Here is a 20584-nt window from a genome sequence, read left to right on the forward strand (position 1 = left end):
TATCCTCTGTGAATAATATACTTTTGATGCCAAGCAACCTACTTTTCAGATACTTCAGCAAAGTGTTGTTTTTATTTTCAATTCTCAACACAATCAATATTTTATAGACGAACAATTCTGAGATACTGCAAACGTTTTGCTGCCTATCTCAATTATTTATGTTTTTTCTGAACTGTTTTTGACTGCTTGACTGCAATATTCTATTTTTACAAATATGAATGCTGGCGCTCCTTTAACTTTCTGGTACTTTTCCGCAGTTTTTAATCATTTTAAGATGACCGTTGTGATAATTCAGCAATAAAGCAGAAATTGATAATAATCAAACACCGCCACTTTTATTGTGCTTATGTGAGAACGATATGAACTGAAAGAAAATCTGTGTACATATATGCCTTGCAGTTTTCTTGAAACATCATATCATATAGCTTTAGACAAACGGCAAATGTTAACAACATAACATTAGGAAGATTTTTAACATCATCGATCACTTACACTTATTAAACATAGTGTGTTAGGTTTTGTAAGATGACGATTTTGGCTTTGGTTGCATACGCGCTATTCAGAACTGCAATCATGACAATAATTAGTCCATTAAATTTGTGATTTATCCTCAAAGAAATATATACTTATCTTTATATAAATGAAACTTATCTTGAATTTATAAGATTCTGAAATACCTCGACATTAAAATCACGTTCAAAGTTTATAGTCAGTGAAACATTTGAAAGAGTCTGTTCTCTAAAACATTTACCAATTTAATCAAAACCAGATTTATGTAAAACAATATATTACACAAAATAATACTATTACATGTATATACGATATCATTATTATATCGTGAAATAAATAATAAAATATGCCTTTAACGTATTACTTTTTTAAATTTAAATTTTATCAAAAAATATTCTAAAGCTCCTATTTAATTGTGTAAAACTGTGAATAAGAAGCTTTAAAAAAACTATTTAAAGTAATAAACTGAGGGCAACTGAAATTAAGATATATCAGGCATTTTTTTGGTGTCTTCATCTTTAGTCCATTTTCTATGTAATAGAAAGAGCATTTAAACAGGAGTCTATCTGATTTGTACGAGGGGGCGTAGCTCCTGAGTATTTATCAGATTGCCGAACGTTTTGATGTTCTTTCTCTATTTTACCATAGTCAATTATAAAAACACGTTCCCTGTTGTGACAATATGAAACCCCGGGAAAAAGTAACCAATGAACGAGCATCTGAATATGATATTTCTGTCGCTTTCACTTTCTCTTCTGTCACAATAAGTAAACCCCAGAAAAATGAGCCAATCAATGTGCATGCTCTGGAGTGCGGGTAACTAATACCTGCATTCCAGTGAACGCACTGTGCATGTATATGCATACGATTTAACTGTGACACATTTTCAAAAGAAAGGTCCCCAAACTATGATACAATGTTTGTTGTTTGTTTTGCTATTCCTTTTATAGTTTGTATGTTTCGTGTGAATATTGATTACCCATTTTCAGGCAGTGAAACATGTTCGTTGAACAATATCTTATAATACAAATCGGATGCACTATAGATTCCAAAAAAATGTTTGAATTCACTTTGAAATCTTTCGATATACTTTATTATATATGTTTTAAAAAGTTAATGCCATTCCTACTAATGGTACTTACCTAGTTACAGCTAATTCTTACATTCCAAAAGTTCTTTTGATTTTCCATAGTTTAACAAAAAGAAAGAAAGAAAGAAAAACACCTAATTACAATTGCGTTTTAGATGCTGCATCGAATTTAACCATTTTTTCCCCATAGTTTAAAAGGTGATTCTTGAAAAAATACACAAGACAGGATTGATAAAACGTCCGTTTATTCAGGTTTTAAACGTACAATCATACAAATATGAATGATCTAAAAAAGGAAAAAAACAAATAAAGTGTTTCAAACAAAATTGCTGGATCGCTGCTGATAAAATGCAGGGCTCCTAAAAGCTTCAATGATATTTTAGTAAATTTTGACCAGAATCAAAAAGTATAACAATTTAGTAATCAACATTTCGAATTTGATATACAGTTTGCCTATAGAAATTACTATTTCTATAATTACTAGAAATTCACTATATAGAAATTTGATACTTTTATGGATTTTTATAAACACAATCTGAATGATATAAGTTATAACAATGGATTAGTTAATGATTTTAAAACAAAATTCTTTACCAAACAGTTCTTTTTGAAAATCTATAACAAAATATTTGCAACTACTCTGTATATGGGTGAAAATAAGTAAAACTACAAAAGACATCCTCTGTTTCCAATACTCCTCACCCCACTCCCCGATTAAAGCAATACATTTCTGTTTTGATTATACCTCCCTATAAATAAATAGTTATATTAAATTGTTTGCAATGATAATTAGAAACAGATTATCAATAATTAATAACTGATAAATACTCGTAATAGTACGGTTATTACTAGACGGAATATAGCAACCTTGCCGATGAAACCTATTGTGTATTTACTATATTCCACAGCCTTTTTAAAGTTTTTTTTAAAAAACTCCTTTTGAATCGAATTTGGCAATGCATTCCAATACGTGCTTGCACTAAAGAAAATTAGAAATTTCCTTCAACTAGGCATTTGAAAATTGACCGAGAAATAAAATGCAGTATATTTCAAGAAAGATTCTTCATTCAAATTATTTTACCGTAGATTTTTTTAAAGATGCGTACCTGCATCTACGAAATTAAATTTTTATGGTGGTTTTATGGTGGAGTTTCTGGCATACTAAGATGCCTGGAGTTGACATTTATTTTAAAACGAAGATTAGAACAATTAATTAATGGTACATATAAATAGTTTATCGTATAATATAAAATGAAACAAAAACCAAAAAGGTAGGCAATATTCATTTACACAATAATTATACTTGTACATGAATGTTGATTTTGTACTGACAACATACTACACAACTTTTGCTTATTACCAAATATTTCAGTGACATGATTTGTTAACTGTCGCACAAAAACACATAAGTTAGTGGCAGTGCGGTGCGAAAAGTTGGGATTTTATTTAATACGGCTGTGAAACGATATATTTATTGCTAAAGACATTCATAAACGTGCTGTTGTTCGCGCCACCGCCAAATTAATACTTCAAAAGCTCGCCATTTCACTTCGCCCCACCTCTGTTTTAGTAGTTAAAATCTCGACTGTTCGCCCCGCCAGAGACCTCCTGATATTTTTTTATCAAAGTTTGAAAACTATATGATTTACTTACTATACTTTTCATAATATAGGGACAAACTGTTTGTGTTTAACAGAAGTTGAGTAGTATATGTAGAAGACTTTCATGATGATTTTAAAGTCTCCACCATTTACCACCATATTTAAACTTGCATTAACCCATATATCTATTTCTTATTTAAAATCATCAAAGTTTACTGCTTTATTTTTAACATTCAAATAACAAAGTGTTCTTTCAACCCTGCCTACCAAAGAATGTCTTATATTAAAGTATAATAATTTTTTATAATTGAGCGTTAAACTACCTTATCAATCAATGATGAAAGAAAAACTTAAACATAAGATAGTAGGCGATTGTCCTGCTTAACTGTTAAGAAACAAAATAAACTGAAAAGGCTTGCTTATTTGTTTTTATATATCACATTTATTTAAAAAAAACGCTCCACTTTGACCAAAACGCCTAAAACTAAAACAATAAAATAAAAATGGAAACATAAAAGTAATAACTTCAAAAGCAACATAGTACACAGCTTAATGATAATGATAACATGCTTAATACTACAGTAACTGATATAAAGTGGTTCTAAAACACTGATGGAATGGCAATAACATACAATATAGCATGCCTTAAAACAACAAAAGTACTTTCAATATGATTGGAACTGATTAACAAAACAAATAAACACTTTATGACGTCTCTAATTTGTTTCGGCATGATGGTACAAGCTAAGGTCTCGAAACATTTAATATTGTTATCAGCTGCCTAAACAATGCACATAACATACTATTATAAAAAATATCCTAGTTTTCAAATACCTAATCTGGATCAAAAAATGTAGGCGATAAAATGTGTACTATGAAAAAGCAAATAAACACTTAATTTGATGAAGATACTCAAACATTCATGGATATGCTTTTGGACTGATCGAATAAAATTCCTTTTAAAATATGTTTAATGTTACATTGATGAAAATAATGTTATAATTTGCAAAGAGATTGGAATATTATGAAATATTATAATTGTCTTAGGCACTTTGTATCATTAAATACATTCATGTGTATATATAAACTTAATTAAGTACTTTTGTGCAGTCTTTCTTTCTGTTGTAACACCAACAATTTTCATTCCTTTTCTTGTCCCTCAGCACTTTCCATATGTGTCTTTCCAAGGTCAAGGATTTCAAAGAAAGCCGCTGAAAAATATCAAACCGTTCATGTGTATGACGTACAGACAAGTTTTTTTTGCGTTTTTTATATGCATTAAGCATTACATTTTCCCTTTCATTTGCCATTTATTATTCAAGTATTTTATTTCAAGTTCAAGAAAGATATCTAAACGAATACTGTTCTGACAATACAATGCCTTTTTCGTTGTTCAGTTGCTTTACAAGCTTTACTTGAGCCCCAATAAAGCCATATTTGTAAAAGAGAACCAACATTTTACATCGATTTAATTAGTGGTCTGCTATACATTTCTTTTGTTACATCAATTTTTAATTCATTAAAAAACAACCAAAGAAGAAGGCGGTCATTTTTAAATAAGTGTTCAAGACATACCCATTATTTCTCAAATAAATCTTGCACTGGGTAACACGACAAAATGTCCAGACAGGTAACCTTCATATCAAATAGTTTATGCCGATACATTTATACTTAATTTAGATTTCAGATGCTGGTAATTCTTTCTGTAATATAGTAAAGTGAACTTGAGTTTCGTAGACCAACATATTGTCAGAGAACTACCAGTTACATACATAAGTAAAGTTGTGAATCTTGTATTTCAACTGTTTACTCGCAAGGAAAAGTAGTATAAAATGGCACAAACTAAGTTGTAGTACACCACCTGTTTAGGCCTTTCTATATTGGTTCAGACAGAAGAAAATTTGTAAGATGTTTAATACGGCATTACATTAAACGATTTAATTATTCATGTTTTTAAAGCTCTGTGTGACAAAAATAAAAAACGTCCAGTCATGACAAATTGGAACGGTATATTATTGGTTATTCGTAGTGAGTAAGATGGATATGTGTTTGTTAAATATGGAATAATGAGTTCAAATCTTGTGAGCACAGATATTGGTGTGACCCATATATAAACAAGAGCTAAAATCATTTAAAAATTTATTCTGACCTATTTAAAAAAATTTGGACTGAAGTACTTAACAATATTATCTATATTTAAGCTGTGTACTGGAGTATTAACAAGGTAATTCTATATTGGGGATGTGGGATCGTATATTTGTCCCAATGTTATTAATATTTAAACTTGAGCTAGATATCATTTTAATATATATTTTGACCAAATTCAAGGAAAATTGGACATAAACAGTAGCCTTTAGAAAATAAAACGATCTTTTTTTCCACATTTGTGATGTGTGACCTAGTGTTTGACCCTAATTACCGATATTCGAGCGAAAGCAAGATATCATCTTAAACCTTTCTGAAAAATTTCCAGGATATTAATTCTAAAGTGTTCAGCGGATTGTTCCACATCTGGGTTATAGGATTCAGTGTGAATTGAGTACCGCTCAAACCGGTGCTAGGTCATGTGAGGAATGTTGCACTTTTTCATTTTTCCACCTGTACAGACTTAATCAAACTGAATCTGCAGTTTTCATGTAACTTTTTCTGTGTTTAATATTTCCGAGGACAGCTTTTTCCAAATATTCAAATAGCAGGTCAACGTTTATATCAGACAAAAAATAGTCAAAACAACCTCTCTGGCAAATGTTTAGGATATTGCCCTGAAACCATTCTTTTTTAATGTAAAACATGGTTTTCCGAAAATTTGCGTTATGTGACCTGATTCATGAATTGAGATGATCAATATTCAAACTTTAGCTTGAAATCATTATAAAAAAAACAACAACAGATAAAAAAACAAACAAACTTCTACATCTTTTCAGGTTTTCATGTTTGGATCAGAATAACATTCCTGACCATTTTTTCAGGATATGATATTTAGACCGAAATAATAGCCACTAGTGGGTTCACATGATTTTATATTTTAGCTCCTGTGATCCGGAATTGACCCATGTTCTAAAACCTCAGAATAATTCCTACGAAAAAGTTGCCAATTGTGTCAGGCAATTATTTGACAACTACAGTGTTACAGAGCTAAAATTTAATGTAGATGATCGACAGACTACGACATTCTACGATCCTAAAAGCTCATCTTTAGCCATTTAAAGTGTGCTAAAAAGACGTACATACCTAAAATGAGTCTATCAGTTTGTTTATCTACATCATTTTGATCATCGTAATTAACTATAGGATATATCTGTTGTTGTCTAAACCCGAACTCAGCCTTGAGTCTTTCCTTGCATTCCCTCACATTTCCGTCTTCAAAAATCCTCCTTCTGCTAGTTTTCAAGGAATTGCTGACTTTGTCGCATTTTGTTAGGAGCACAATATGCGGACAAGCTGTAATTTATTTTTAGGTTTGATATAATTCATGACTTTTATTCAATTATATATATAAAAAAACGGTTCTTTTCCCTTAATTTAATATTTGTGATGCATTGGAAAAAGTGTAAGATATTCTTATTTTTTTAAATATGACAAGAATAATATGTCATACACATCAGACCTTAACACATACCAACTACTTCCATTTGTATATTACAAATGTTATAGTTTGGTTGATCAATCATGGGATTTTCCTCTATTGAAGCAAATCATGCTCTGATAATATTATTTCAGTTAAATTATGAAACAATCCAACGATAAATTGAATGCAATAAATCATCTACCAGACTGAGTAAAAACTGCTAGATGCATTGCAGACATAAGACCGGGTGAGGAAACAGTGTTCCTTTTCACAAACAAAGCTTGATATTCATAACTTTTTTGTCCATTGGAAAACACATTTATTCTGCAGCATTTACAATTTTGTCGTTTTGCACGTTCTTTGTGAATTCTTTATTTCTCTCTATTTCTATATATCCAATGAACAAACGATTCTTTGCGGAAAGAAAAAATCTTATGTTGGCTTATGATACAAAATGAGTTATCAAATTTATTGTAAGGCCCATGGCCTGAACTGAACATTTGCAGAGAAAACTTTTCATAAGACATCATTCCACCCCTATTATCGCTCCATTTCTTATTTTGGCGGACTAAATAACATATTTACATTACAGATGGACGGTCAGAAGACAATTTAAGATGATGGTCATTGGTCCCAAAGCTCTCTCATGTGGGCGGACTGTAATTTGCATAAAAGCAGTGAGAGTTAGTGTTAATTACAAGAATTTGAATGATGTTGGACACTAAACCATACATACCTCATCCTAATTATATAAATATACTTTATAATTATCTACCCTTTTTATATGGTCCTTTTTGTTTCATAGGTGTACATCTAGACAAGAAAAAAGGTCAGAAGGTATTTGTTTGATATCCGATTTCAGTTCTACACCTGAAACTATGCACATGGTCAAATGTCTTTGCTGTAAGCCATAGTAGGACGTCACTTCATCAGAATCTAGGTAAGCTGATAATGGTGTTTAACTTTATGTCATATTTTTTGTGTGTCTTCTTGGATAAGGCCAATGTTGACCCAAAGAGGTTTTGATAAAAACAATCTTAATACAGGTCTACCTGACAGCATTTCATGTCAAATATCTTAGCTCTAGTATTTTAATTTTTAGATTTTGTTATATGTATATAAGGAATACTTACGACACCAAGGGCGGGGCTTATTTTTAACCCTTGGCCAGTAATTTTAAATACAGTCATTGTTAATGGAAAATATCAAAATTATAGTCTTTGAAGCTTGATATAAAGGATATTTGTTTGTTTTGCATGTAAGATTGAAATATAATTTCACTGAGTGAACACCAGATGTAATATTTTAAATAAAATATAATAGCTGGTGTTCACGAATGAAATATATTTCAATCTTATATGTAAAACAAATAAATTTTCTTTTTATTTCATGCTTTTAAAGTGATTTTTAGTATTTTTACTGATTATGCCGCGTAACGTCGCGCATTCACCTTTGTGACGTCATCACATTATGACGTCACATCATCAATTTAGAAATATAGTTCTGTTAAATTTCTCCAATTTTGTTACATTTTAACATGATGTATGGTGACATCGATTTTCTTTTCCTAAAGAAGCAAATTTTGCGCATGACGGCATTTATTTCTGCCTGTTAGGTATGATTTTCTTTTCATCCGCATTCAGATGCAGTCCGGCTACAGTGAAAATTATATTTTATAAATTTCACTTGTGGTTTATCAGAATATAATTATCTGATATATTACAATAAAACATTGGACGGCATGAAATAAAAGATAATTTTCTTATTAAGATTTTACTATGCTTGTTATCAATGTACATGCCCCGGGCAGGGGCAATAGTGACCACAGAGCCATAATTTGAAGAAATTTAGTAGCGGTCAACTGCTTAATGTTAATGCCAATATCTTACGACTTGCCTTTGTCACTTAAAGTCTTGACAACAGAGCTTTTAGTGGAACAAACCTGGTACTGGTCTACTGTACAATGTTTCATGTATCTAATCTTTAGTCTTTTTGTCATGTTATAGAGCAGATTTGTTTTTTGACACTAGAGAAATTTTTAGAGGTCCATAAGGCAAAGTTTCATGCAACATATCGAAACTTAGGTTTTTGTCTTTGCAGAAAAGAATATTTTTTTTATTTTTTACTTTATTTATGTAAGAGAAGGTCTATGACAAAGGGGGAAGGGTCAGTTTTGATCCGAGGGCTATCATTTGAACAATCTTGTTAAACATGTACTACAAAGTGTTCCATGCCAAATATCCAAACTCTAAACTTTGTCATTCCAGAAAAAAAGATTTTTTAGTTGCTACAATATATAAGAGAGGATAACCTTTGACCTGAGGGTAAGGGCAAATTGTGACACTAAAGGCAACTTTAGAAAAAACTTTGATAGAAGTTAACTACATGATGTTTTATGCCAAATATCTTAGCTCTTGGTTTATACAGAATTTATTTTAGTTCGATCGTGTAGGAAACTATAAGCTTATAGATGCACTTTCGAATCCGTTCCTGGAATCAACCAATACTGAGTATTGTACGTACATATACTTGCTCAAGGAAAAAACGGCTTGCCCTTGACGGGGTATGAACCCATGCGGCTAGCGATCATTAGATTACTAGTCCGACGCGTTAACCACTCGGCCAAGCGCTTGTCTTCTATTTCAGAGAAGAAGATTTTGTTTTTGTATTTTTACTATATGCATATTAATTTAGTTAAATCTTGGACCTCGGAGCCAGGGCAATTTGAACGCCATGTCTATAATTTAAATATATACCTGATACAAGTCAATTGCAGAATTTTTCATGCTAACTATCTAAGCTCTAGCTTAGGAGTAGATTTGTAAACCTCTTTATAACATACATATAATTTAGGAAAAAATATGACTCGGAAACATGGCCAGCTTTGACCCAAGGGCTTTAACTTGAAAATACCTGGCACAGGTCCATATACATTGCTTCCTACTACATATCTAACCTCTAGCCTTTGCAATTTGACACACAAATATGTTATTAAGTTTTACTATATACATATTAGAAAAAAGTATGAATCGGTGGGGCCAATTTTGACAATAGAAGCATAATTTGAATACCATTGATACAATACCTATGGATAATATTGTATACCAAATTTCAAACCTCTAGGTCTTGTTCTTTCAGACAGGAAGATTTTTAAAATCTTTTTACATATATACATAAAGAAAAACAAATAAATGATTCCCTGGTACATGGGCACTTTTGAATTCAGGGCTCTAATGGTAGAAGTCTACAAAGCAATGTTTCTTACCAAATATCTTACCTCTAGCCATGTCATTTCAGAGGTTTTGTTTTGACGTTTTACTATATACATATAAGGAAAAAACTATGAACCCCGGGAAAGAATCAAATTTGATATCAGAGACAGAAGATGAACAATTTTGGTGGAGGACCTATAGATTATATTATATACCAAATATCAGAGCTCTGTGTCTCTTACTTTCTGAAAATATTTAAATTTGCATTTAAACACTATTTTCTGGCCCTGGAAATACTTATGCATAAAATAGGAACCATTTAAAAAAACTTGAAAGGGGACCATCAATGAAATATTCCTTCAAAGTCAATGTGCAGTAAAAAAAAATTGAAGACGACGCATGACGACGCGTGGTGGACGGGTAGGATCACAAAAGTTCACTATGAGCACGTCTTATTTTTCCGAACTCGTTTTAACAGGCCATTTTCAAACTTGAATTATCATTTGATAATTCCAGTTTGAACTGTTCTGTATTCAATAGATTACAATGCGTTTATGTTGTATTCAAATAAGATTCCTTTTTCTATTTCAATTTTAAGTCTAGATACTAAGAAGTTATTATCGGTTTGTAATACAAAGCAAAGATAATTACCCTTTTCAAAAATTATCGTACGCAACTTAATCATTGATCTTTTAATATTTTCTGGGAGGCCTTTTTGTACTTTCTCACAGTCGAAAACAAAACATACGCAGTGCATTTTGTCACCTGGTGATTGGTCCCTCTGAATGTCTTCTTGTGTATCTTGAATTGCATTAATTATCTTAAACAGAAAAATAAAACAATATCGCATGCCGACCAAAATACCTACCGGATATCAGCGCAACGGCGACTGTGTGGTGTAACTCTTTGTAAACATTCGATTCTTTACACAACATTTTGTAAGTTTAAGGATAAATTTCATATAATAATGACTCTAAAAGTAATAATCAAAATCTCTCAAGCAGATTTCCATAGTTCGAAAAGAAAAAAAGAAATCATGTATTATTGCAAGTAAACATCATCTGAAGATTTTTGGCGCTTCAAAATGGTATACACTGCTCAGATTGAACATGTTTAATCAAGATCAAACTTACAGCTTATACAACTTAACGCTTAGAAATGAAAGATATTTGGAGAGTAAATTAAACAAAAGCAGTTAGTGAAAATACACTTATTTTCAATATGTAAGTTATAAAAAGGAAGTAAAAAATGCAGAAAAAAACAACATAACAACGTTTTCCAACAATACAATGGCTATATTATTCATTTTACATGCTTAAGTTAAGATTAATATATATTATTACACCTTTTTATGTAAAAGTTAACTACAGGAAATTTCGTAGTTTATTGATTCAGAATTTGATAATGTGATGTTTCATGTTGCAATTATCTATTTGAGTTAATAACTTATTACTAACTTTATAGCCGTCGGCAACATTTCCACTAATAATAGAATTGATATGATCTTCTTTGATGCCATCTTGTTCTTGAAACCCAGGTGTATCACCTAGACGTATACCGCTCCTCCGTTTTGCGCCTGTATCTCTGTCGACATAATCAACGGGGTAAAGCTTGAACTAAATAAAGGTTTCATGATAAGGTTATTGAGTGGTTAATATGTGTTATTTAGAGGTAAATACAAGGCAGCAATAGGAGTAGAAATTAATCACCATGTTGTTAATAGTATCAAGTCTACAAGGTTCGTGGACAATTGTGTATGAAGGCTTGATATATGATGAGTCAAATTCCTGGCAAAGAACATTATATTTTTTCGACATTTTAACAATAAACAATCTTAATATGATTAAAGTCTTAGTTTAGCCTCCACCAGTTTTAAATATCTCCAGCATGGTCATGAACTAGTAAACAATGAATCGACGCCAATGACATCAACGTTAATAACTACAGTGAGACGCTTATCATAGCAATATATATAATTATATAGCATTAAGATTTTTAAACACATATGTAAACGAGACAATAAACAGCATTAAGATTTTTAAACACATATGTGAACGAAACAATAAAAGTGATATTATTGGCGTCGATTCATTGTTTACTTGTTTATAACCATCCTGATGATAAATGAAATTGGTAGAGGTTATTACTTTTTGATAAAAAAATACTTGGCATTAACATATTTCTTTGGATATACTATTTATAATATAAATTGTCAGCCTTTCATTCGTGATATAGGAAATCGCTTTTGTCAATTTGACTATCAGTATCTTCTCAAATGTGTTTTACAGTTATAATCATAATTTGATGTGTTCCCATAAACGTGCGCCGAATTACTCAGTATGTCCATACTCATCTATTCGGGAAAGCTCTTCTTTCTCAAGCTGTAAACGAGGACATATATCTAGCAATCCATAAATATACAATGGAAAGTGGGAGATGTTTTTGATCATTAATTATCGCATTGTGGAATCTACGATATAATTTTATATTCAAGTAAGTTATTCCCTGTCTTTGTGATCAAAAAGTAATATAATATTTGTTTCCGAAACTCTTTTTCTCCTCGAATGTTACATTGCACTAAAAGAAATTTCAAGTATCTTAAGTCAAGCTTTTAGATTTGTTCTCATGAAATTGTTCATCATTCAAAAGCCTTGTTGCATTATAGAATGAAAGAACAATGATCAATAAGAATTTGTATATGTTAATGAATTTTTAGATTACTGTATTCCTAGAAAGCAGAAAAAATATTTCGCATTTTTCATGAGGATTGCGTTTTCGCCGAAACGAACGTTCGCAAAAACAAAGTGACTGCGATATTCGCGGGTATTAAGTCGCTAGGGAAGAAAACAATCTTTATTTAAGATATAAGACACCATTCTGTCTTAATTCTCTGCGACCAGAAAAATGAAAGTCCATCTATTTTGCATTTAAAATCATAATGTCGGATCAAAAATAAGAGTGATTTAAGATTGATCTTACTATCTGAAACAATTCATTGTTTGAATGAAAGAAATTCTAACCGTTATAAATAAACAACAACAACAAAAACAACAACAACATGCATTTAGCAATTAAGCATTACAATGCTTTTAGCCATATAATACAATTGACATGAGGTAAAAAATGACACGAGCGAGAAAAATAAACTGTAAATGCTTATCCATAAAGAAATGTTTGCACTTGTAACAAACAATAACACCTTCCCTTTTAAGTAAAATTACCGTCATTTAAAGTATTCAAACTGTATATAACATGTTTTATATGATTTTATATTATCAGTATAACATTGATATTTCAAACAGCAAGACCGTTTAGCAAAGGGAAGTTTTGAATTGTGTATTAAATAAGCCTAGGGAAAGTTATGTATATCTTAGAACTTCATAATAGCATAATGATGATATAAGATGTTGAAGCTACAAATGTTCGCGGTTTAGTTACCTGCAACTTTTTTGCGGATACAAACAATTGCGGAAAAGTATCCTCCGCGAAGCGCTAACTTAAAAGAGCGACATAATTTCTAGGAATACAGCATCTGGTATTACATAAATGTTTCATAAACTAACACAATTTATATACTCATATTTTCATACCATATATACTACCACCCTAACTTTGTTGTATTCTGATTATATAATTTAAGCACGAATATGTTTAAGCTAAGTACAACATTCAAGAAAAACTCCATATGTATAATAAGTTATGATACCTTTTCTGTTGTAGATAAAATATGATCGGTCATTGCCCTCGGATTCATAATGCTGGCATCCCAAGCAATTTTACCACAAAGCGCAGAATGAACCGAATCGATAAAACTCGATTTACCACTATCAACAGGACCAACTAACAGGATCCGTAGGTTCATATCATCAAAGGGTGTCAATTTCTCACTCACAAGATTTCTTTTTTCAGCATCATCAGTCTGAAAAAGATAATTGTTGTTCTTATAGCAAGATAACCAAAGAGCATACTAACTTAACAACTTATATGGATCTTTATAATATCAAAAGGATAAATACCACATTAGATTGAATCAAGTTTTATAGGCAAACCATAAAAATTCCGTTACCAACAGAGTATTAAGATATATGTTAACATTTACTCAGGACGAGTGAAAAGTACATTTTCTATTTATCTATCTATTTAAATATTTATTCATTGCATCTGATGAAATAATGAAAACCTTATAATATCAGCATAATTAAAAGCTAAACAGTGGGCGGGCAGTAACGAAAAATAAGGCAAAGTTACACGAAAAAGCATAAGTTCTAGGCTTATCTTTGTAAAACCTAATAAGCAATATGCTTGCTTAAATATTTTTTTTCTGAACAACATCTAGTGTTAAGAATTTCTATGCCATCTATTTGTATGTCTATGTGTTTTTGTTGCGTTATATTCGATGTCCGTAATTTATCATAATATCAAAATTCAGCATCAATGATCGTCAAATTACATTACAGTATCTTATCAATCAATTCCAAAGATTTACTATGATAAATATATGTATACGTTCTTTGTCAATCTCAATATAATGTCAATTCTATTATTGAAAAGAAAACATGTTATATACCCAGTCAGGCAACACATCTTCACGAGCTTTCCAATTGTCAGGGATTATTTTCCTATCTGAAATATACAAAGTTTTTGTTACTTAATGAGATACATATAACAATCTTCTGAAACAAATAAAACAATAACAATTGTATTTTATTTTTTAGCGATTTTTCATTATGTAAGTTGCTCTTTTTCCGTGTTATACAATGTGTAGCCATATCGGAATCCTCTTTTGCACATGCACGGGTTATCTGCTGCTGAAAACAAGTCGGTATTGTAAGAAATCAATCAAATGAATGTTCATTTTACAAATGAAGAAAGGTATGGCATGTACAAAATAAGTATAATTATTGTATACAAGACCGATTAAGTCTTTTGTGTTTGGTATGTATCTAGTGATTGTTATTAACAGCCATCGCCACCAGGATTTTTTTCAGAGTTCATTATCATTTATGAGTGTCCTAAACATCATTAGAAATGCATAAATATAATTTCACTTGATCAAGACTATTTGTCTACCTGTCCAAATGTTTCTTAAAGTCTTTAATTCATATGCCGTCCAGGTGGAAAATGATAATTCTAATTTCCTGCATTATATATATTCCGATCTTGTTTTTGTCCTGATACTTTATCCTCATATGCTCGTATGTTAATGTTGTTTATTTTTTCGGTTAAAATAGCATTGTGTTAAGCATTTCTATTTTCGGACAATCCGACTAGATTTTCTTTCTTTTTTTTACTTTAAAAAAATCCAGTTGGGGTAAAGATCAATTGGATCTAAGTAACTAAAAGATAATTTGTAAACAGAGAGGGTATCCATTTTATATATTCCATTATCACGGAGTATGTATATATACAAACTGAAAACCATTTTTATGTTAGTCTTTAAATGATACAAAAACAAACAGAAACATAAATTACTAACAATTTCATCCCAGAAATCAAACCGCTATTGTACTTACAAATATATCTTCTGTTTTTCTTATCTTCCTTTACATTTATAACATTTATACTCACATAAATATCGACCTCATTTTCATTACTTGTACAAATTTGATAATTCTGCTATAACAAAGTAATGATACATGCTAACTATCTATGATATGCATGTTGTTGGTTGAAGCGACATACTTTTAATACATGTGTCAATATGAATCTGTGTACATGTAAACTGTGCCAGACCTACCCACCCCCATCAACCTTCTAGACACCGGCATTTTAATATCAGTTAAATGAAATAAAAATAATTGCAGGGCTCTTCTTTGTAATGTAATATGCCAAATAACTAAGTGGGATTTGTAACTTTAACATATATACATACATGAAAAAAAGTTTGTCTATAAAAGTAATGGGGCAGCACCACTTTGGCCCTTCATGTAAAATATCTTAAGCTTGAAGGTAACTTGCACTTTCCAGTACCGTCCATGAACAGGCTCTATCAAACCGAGCCTGCAACATTTTCAATTTTGCCGTGTTGGGCTTTCTTAGGGATTCGGTCTTTATCTATTTAATGATCACATCCGTGTTATTTGTGCCGTGTGGCAGCTGTAAAAAGTCTCTCCGTACATTTAATCAATGATGTTATATTTTCGATCCTTGAAGATCGTTCAGCACGACAGTATTGTTGTGCTTGTGGTATTTTTAGTTTCAACTTTTCGGCATTTTTTAGTTGGGTGGTTCCAATATTCCTACTTGAATAATGTTGAATCACCCTTAGGATATGTTGCCTGCTTTTTAAATTTGTCTTTTGACGTCTTATCTGTGATACGCAGGCTTCATAACCTCTGATCCCCTTTCAAAATTCCATTTTATTTAGTTCCGCCCATTGTTTTCTCGTTTTGGGCACACGCTTTTTATTACTTGGGGACCATACGCCGCTTTTCATGGAATGGCACTACTGTGTCACATTGAAGGTTCCATGATAACCGCCGTATGAACACATCTGCGGATGTTTCTAAATTCAAAATTTTACTATTTCACGTTTAAATGTTGAATTCTGCTTAAGCCGGTGCTAGGGGGCGTGGACGGTAACTTGCACTTTCCAGTACCGTCCATGAACAGGCTCAGTCAAACCGAGTCTGCAACATTTTCAATTTTGCTGTGTTGGGCTTTCTTTAGGGATTTGGTATTTATCTATTTAATGATCTAACCCGTGTTATTTGTGCCGTGTGGCGGCTGTAAAAAGTCTCCCCGTACATTTAATCAATGATGTTATATTTTCGATCCTTGAAGATCGTTCAGCACGACATTATTGTTGTGCTAGTGGTATTTTTAGTTTTAACTTTTCAGCATTTTTTAGTTGGGTGGTTCCAATATTCCTACTTGAAAAATGTTGAATCACCCTTAGGATATGTTGCCTGCTTTTAAAATTTGTCTTTTGATGTCTTATCTGTGATACGCAGGTTCATAACCTCTGATCCCCTTTCAGAATTCCATTTTATTTAGTTTCGCCCATTGTTTTCTCGTTTAGGGCACGCGCTTTTTATTACTTGGGGACCATACGCCGCTTTTCATGGAATGGCACTACTGTGTCACATTGAAGGTTCTATGATAACCGCCGTATGAACACATCTGCGGATGTTTCTAAATTCAAAATTTTACTATTTCACGTTTAAATGTTGAATTCTGCTTAAGCCGGTGCTAGGGGGCCTGGACGGTAACTTGCACTTTCCAGTACCGTCCATGAACAGGCTCAATCAAGCCTGCAACATTTTCAATTTTGCTGTGTTGGGCTTTCTTTAGGGCTTCTGTATTTATCTATTTAAATATAAATATGATAATATTGGACATATGAAAATGTGTTCTTATTAGCTCCCTAATTTTAAAACATTTGAAAATCAGCAATTTAAAAATGCAGTTGTAGTCATGAGTTAAACTTTCTGCAAAATTCCTGACATCATTCATGTCCAAAGGTTTGATAGATAGCCTTTAAAAATTGACAATAACATACAACTTATTGCTTTTAAGTGAATTTACATATCTGAAGTAACATCAGTTTCAATTCATAAGAAAATCTTATTTATAACATAATTAAATCATACAAAGCTATATGCTCCAAAAGTAATATAATTACAGAAAACAATCTAAAAAGTTAATAAAAAACGTTATAAAGTAATAAATTTTGTAAAAAAAAACGGAGTAAACATACATTTATATATATTGGGAGGAAACATTATATGTTATTTTGGTTTTGGAATGATATATGTGGATATATAACCCGTCAAGATTTTATATCACCCGAGCCGTAAGGCGAGGGTTATATTTTATCTTGGAAGGTAATATATCCACATATATCACTCCAAAACCAAAATAATAATTTTATTACCCTTCCCCTGCCGAGTTAAGACGATTTTAAAACAAATCATTGCTACTTCAAATGAAACGTCGAAATAAGATTCCCTTTAGGGTACCCCTTCACCACAACATGACGTCACATAAATACATGACGTATTTTCTTTCGAACCTTATGAATGTAAACAAGAGAAAAGGAGTAGTCTGTTGAACGCACTTTTTCGGAATAAATATCAAGCTTTCAAAAGGTCATATTTGTTTTCAATACTGATGAGAATATGTATTATTACCCTACTTTGGTAAATAATAATCATTTGTCATGACAGTTAAAATATGCTTGTAAATCGGAACATCGCGTAAAATCAAACCGTACGCGCATCGCTACAGCGCATGTTGTTTACAACGTGGGGTACCCAACGGGGAAATTTAGTGTGTATATTACCCGTCTGGCTCGGTTATATCAATTTATTTCGGGTGATCAATATCCAATCAAAAAGGCGGAAAAAATCTGGAAGGGTTATAAATTGATATATTCATAAATTGTAATCTCCCTTACTATATACAATTATATAAGAATTTTGAATGAGTCAGTGTGACCTTGACGCGAGGTAGTCCAAAACTGCTGTCTGCACAAAATCTAAGTTATAAAAAAATTCTGTCAGCTAGATTTTATTTCTAACTTTCAAGAAACAGAGTGGACACAAATCTTTGAAAACTGTCCAAAACGACTTGGCGTGAAATTTATCTTGATTTAGGGATCAATCCTAAGCTTAAAACATCATCTCATTATGGTTAATATTCCCATTACCTTCCATGAGTTTAAAAGATACAGACCGGACACGAAAACGCCTTTATAAATCAATGTGCAATCAATTTATCCCCGGGTCAGGGCCAGTTTTAATCTTAAATTCGAACTTGTGTTCTGCACACCGTCTCAATAAGTAATTTATCTGCCAATAGTGTTTTTTTCTTTTTTCTCAAAAGATACAGGGCGGACACAAAAGTTTGATATCTTGATCTTGATCAGAGAAAGGTCAAACTTACGCTCTGCACATCGACTAATTATGGTGAACATATCTTGCTAAGTAAGATATGTAAATCACCGTTTAACATCATTTATTTAAGTAAATGCGAAATGCAGGAAAGCAAAGATGCAAAAACAGCGAAATGTAACACTGCTAGAATATGGCAACATAAATAATATCGATTGTTGCCTTGTCAACCGCCTCGGTATGTTCTATTGTTTTTATCGAAAAGTAATTAGACTGTGAACCAACCACCATATTTATTAGATACATATTTTCTGTATTATTTCGTCCAGGTTAGAGGGTAAAAAAGGTCACATGTGATAAAATATATTATTAATAGGAAATATAGCCCGTGCCGGGTTATTTATTCAAATAATGATTTCACAGGAAAGGGCTGCGCGGATATTGTTCTGACTTCTAAAACTTCAACAGCTGCATATAATATAGTAAGCGAGGTCTAACATGTTTTTTAATTTGTTGATATTTGGTCCCGGTTCTGGTGCCTTTAATGCCTAATCAGCTACAGTTAAGCTCAAATTTAGGGCTTTTTTAATATTTCCTTTCCTTATCATAAGTTTATGTATCGTTTAATCGAGATATAATTAAGAACGATCAAAGTAATATGATAAACATTTACGAACGTGTCATCACTGTCTATATATCACTAGGAATAGTGTCAAATTCCAACCATTGGTTTTCTTACTCAAAGAAATTGAATTAAGCGTACCAGTAATATCAAAATAGTATTGGCGTAATAGAATTTCTGTTTCGTAACTCTACCATTTCAATTTTCATCAAGGTAGTATTTTTTTCGGCTCAGTTCATAACTGACCATTTCTTCACGGCTATTTTCTCGAAAGTAAATCCTTGCGTTTGAGAATAAACATTATTTTCATTTTTTTCCATCGCTAGTTTGTTTCCAGCTAAGACAGGCCCGTGCATGTATAAAAGAGTGCCGTTTTAGTATATTTTGCAATTGGGTACCGATATGGATATCTTTTTTTTTGAAGCAGTGCCGGTTTTAAGGTTATCAATGTCTACAAACAACATGTTTTGTCAAATACAAGCATGTCTACCTGCCAACATGAAATTCAATAAAATGTTGATATACATAACTACGTTACTAAGTTATGAGTATAAATATTGATAGTATAGAACCTGGATGATGTGTTAAGTAACCCTCTATTGATTTATAAATCCAATAGAGAGCTGTCAACGCCAACTGATCTTTTGTGTGTAGACGTTCTTCTTCATCAATATAATTGACCACAGGAAACACTTGATTTGAGTTAACTCCATGGAAGCTAGCAATATTGGCGACTGCCTGTTTAGCTCTTGGACTTTTGAAAAGATGATCAACATTCTCGGATATCTTCGGACAAAGCTTGTCAAATTTGGTTGCAATTACAACCATCGGCAATCCTTAAAGAGAAATATAACAAATTAAATAGCATATACAAAATGTCTCAAACTTGTCTAGATTATTATATATTTTGTTACAATACCAAAACGTTAAATACAAAATGGTAAAAAGTAGAACATGATGTAGAAATCAGGAAAAAAATAACTCTAACCAGCTTTTTTTTCCTCAATGCATTATTTCAAAAGAACAAACAAAAAAATCAACACACTGCCTATTGCGCCGATGTCTTCGTCAAGATTGCTTCAATTTCAATTCCAGATTTGACGGTATTCAATAATAAAAAAAAACGATTCATGACCCTGCACGATTT

The 20584-nt window shown here is 31.7% G+C and overlaps 1 protein-coding gene across 1 annotated transcript; it reads right to left on the reverse strand.

The window, feature by feature from the left end:
• Positions 1 to 1844: 1844 nt before the first annotated feature.
• On the reverse strand, positions 1845 to 20266 carry LOC132741355 (interferon-induced protein 44-like). Its single transcript, XM_060729508.1, has 7 exons — positions 20010 to 20266; positions 14549 to 14604; positions 13688 to 13900; positions 11439 to 11597; positions 10633 to 10801; positions 6433 to 6642; positions 1845 to 4412 (listed from the first exon to the last, which is right to left on the reverse strand). The coding sequence occupies exons 1-7, from the start codon at positions 20263 to 20265 to the stop codon at positions 4342 to 4344; spliced, it is 1134 nt and encodes a 377-aa protein (XP_060585491.1). The 5' UTR covers position 20266; the 3' UTR covers positions 1845 to 4341.
• Between the last annotated feature and the right edge of the window lie 318 nt (positions 20267 to 20584).

Source organism: Ruditapes philippinarum, unplaced genomic scaffold (genome assembly GCF_026571515.1).
Source record: "Ruditapes philippinarum isolate M1 unplaced genomic scaffold, ASM2657151v2 ctg2713_1_1_1_1, whole genome shotgun sequence".
In the NCBI taxonomy this organism is placed as follows: domain Eukaryota; kingdom Metazoa; phylum Mollusca; class Bivalvia; order Venerida; family Veneridae; genus Ruditapes; species Ruditapes philippinarum.

Bases quoted from the DNA above. Each gene is read 5' to 3' on its own strand.
- LOC132741355 (XM_060729508.1), bottom strand. From the start codon at position 20,265: ATGGTTGTAATTGCAACCAAATTTGACAAGCTTTGTCCGAAGATATCC. The intron at 13,901-14,548 runs GTATATAACATG...TATCTTTTTCAG, and splicing joins AAGATGTGTTGCCTGACTGG to ACTGATGATGCTGAAAAAAG. The intron at 6,643-10,632 runs GTAATTATCTTT...AATAAATTACAG, and splicing joins TACGATAATTTTTGAAAAGG to CTTGTCCGCATATTGTGCTC.